Source organism: Berghia stephanieae, chromosome 12, assembly GCF_034508935.2.
Source record: "Berghia stephanieae isolate SIO BIC M18660-M18661 chromosome 12, UCSD_Bste_1.3, whole genome shotgun sequence".
Taxonomy (NCBI): domain Eukaryota; kingdom Metazoa; phylum Mollusca; class Gastropoda; order Nudibranchia; family Aeolidiidae; genus Berghia; species Berghia stephanieae.
The window spans coordinates 29,032,404-29,034,903 of record NC_088371.1 but is presented as its reverse complement, the minus strand read 5'-3'; the positions used below and the strand labels follow the sequence as shown (position 1 = coordinate 29,034,903).

The window sequence follows — 2,500 nt, the reverse complement described above, 5'->3', positions numbered from 1 at the left end:
ATGTTTATATAATATATCACTGAGTTCCTTCACTTCATCATTAGTTGATTTATTTATTATTTTTTTAATTTATTTATTTATTTATATGTTAATTAATTGTTTTGTTTTTTTTTTTATTTTATTACATTATTTTTTTATTTATCCAATTATTTCTAATAAATAGAGGTGCCTAAATGAGTCAATAAAATGGAGATAAAGATAAAGGGAGTAAATCTGGACAAAAAAAAAATAATAATAACAAAGACCTGAGTGGTGTCATCTTCGTTCTATCTATAGGCTCATTGTCGTAATGGAAATCTCAAAAAAATGAAGCAAAATATTGTCCTTAACAACAATGTTAAACTGGGCCCATAAGTGGTTTCGGACGTCAAACCTGCATATATGTACGCGTCGCCCTAGAACTATATCACGATTACAGACACTCTCGCCTTGATGTTCTATTGATAGAATGAAGATGACGTTACTCGGGTCTTTGTTATTGCTTTTTGCCATCCATGTTTATGAGTAATTCTCACTTAACTGTATTATCCAGATTATATAAGTTCATGGTTACACAAAATTTTGTGTGTTAGTCTGAAATACTTCCGGATGGCAATGTTGTGAGCTTCTTAGCCAAGCGCATACTATATATACTGAATGTACCAAACTGTCTAACTCTCGGAATTAAATGTTTGATGAATAGAGAAATAACAATGAAACAATGAAATTGAAAGCTTCAAATTTATTTACAAATAAAGACAGATACTGTGGATGTTTTGCGCCTCCCCTGTGTTGACAAACTACGATGGATGAGACATAAAAGCCGAATATGAGATGATAGCTAAACATCTTCGACTCTCAATGCGTCATGTATGTACTTGTGGGTACCTGTGTGTATGTGTGTGTGTGTCTGTGTGTGTGTGTGTGTGTGTGTGCTTCAGTTTCAAATACGAATGTGAAAAAGAGGAAATAAAATATAAATTGTAAACTGTGAATCAATTCTGAAATAATAGGAAACAAAAGTGTGATGTAAAAAACTGATTCCAATCTCATTGGAAGTGTAGAACCACTCTTCGGAGGACTGAATGCAAACCTTGTGAAGGGATCTTCTTATTTCAGAGTGATTGTATCATATTTTCTAGTTTAAATAAATTAGGCTGGTCGTCAATAAACATCATTCTCGCTCTTTTGTGTTCCGTAATTCTTACAATCTGCCTATACATCTTGCTACAGAAATAGTTATGCCACCTTTTGATTCAATTTTTAAACTATTCAATATTATTCCTCCGAAAAACTGGATCCATACACATCTCCAAGGATTTTGGAGGCGGAACAGTAAGTGTGACGTCACTAGTTTTCTCCCCTATTGATTTCTAATTGTGATAAATTTGAGTTTTGTAAAGAATTGGTTTCAATCAACATTATCATATTTGCAGGACCGATAACAGGACGCAAATAGGGCTCATTTTAACATTGTTGTAATGGATTTTTTTGTGCGTTTGTTTGAGAGTATTTTCATTACAAGAATGGGACCACAAATCATTTGGGTTATCAGGCCTGCAAATTATTACACTTCGCTTTCAACTTAAAACCTGATTGACGCGGTTGGTCATATTATTCTAATACATTTATAACAACCTCAAGGTTTTCTAACGTGCATGTGTATCTTAGCATCAGACGAATAGTGTTGTATTAAGGCAGAGTCTACACCATCAACTCTCAGTCTCTGAATCCACGGAAGTCCCGCCCAATCCTTTGGAAATTTCCCAAGAAAGTTACATGCAGACGCCTGACAATTCTCAGGATCAAACCACCACCCCGATCCGAACGTTGAAGCACAGTTCTCGCCAACTCCGCTAGAACCGGGACTCTTGTCTCTCGTAATAAATGGCCGATTCTGCAGGACATTCAAACAGTCATTATGTACCGTGACATCGGGGAACGATGGCCTCGTTTTTGGAGTGGTGGATTCAAATGAGAATGAAAAATGTTGAGACTCATCGTGAACTTTGAATTTGGAATAATGACGATACCCAGTCCCAATGTCCATGGATTGATCAAGATTTGTATATCCTGCTGATGAAATAGCGTGCCAATTTTCAAGACCTATCCAGAAATTGTTCTCGTCAAAGTAAAATCCTCTCTTATATTCGTCCCATGTTCGGTTGAAGTCAAGTTCTCCACTGCTTCTGAAAACTCTGATAGAAGTCCATGTTGTCACTCTTGGTGAAATGTAACAGAAAACTTGAGCAGGTGGAATGAGTTCTGGTTGCCTCGCGTCTAGTCTCAAATAAGTCAAGCGTGATTTGTATCCATATTTGGACAAATCGAGACATTCTGAGGGAAGATCTAGACAGTTCTCCCCTATCCAGCTGTTCGCACAAGAACATTTCGACATTTTTGGATTCCATTCTCCACCATGAGCACATTTTTTAGACTTGTATTTGTGATTGTTTTCTCTGTTTGAACATCCAGAAACGCTGTCACACTGGTAGTGGTGATAACAATGTCCTTTGTCAGT

The 2,500-nt window shown here is 36.3% G+C and overlaps 1 protein-coding gene across 1 annotated transcript in view; it reads right to left on the bottom strand.

Moving 5' to 3' along the window:
- LOC144958096 (angiopoietin-related protein 4-like) overlaps window positions 1-2,500 on the bottom strand; it is a 2,701-nt gene that overhangs the window by 121 nt on the left and 80 nt on the right. The window contains exon 1 of the mRNA XM_078889739.1: window positions 1-2,500. This exon is cut by the window's left edge and continues 121 nt beyond it; it is cut by the window's right edge and continues 80 nt beyond it. Within this exon, the coding sequence (XP_078745865.1) occupies window positions 1,619-2,500 (882 nt within the window). The 3' untranslated portion in view covers window positions 1-1,618.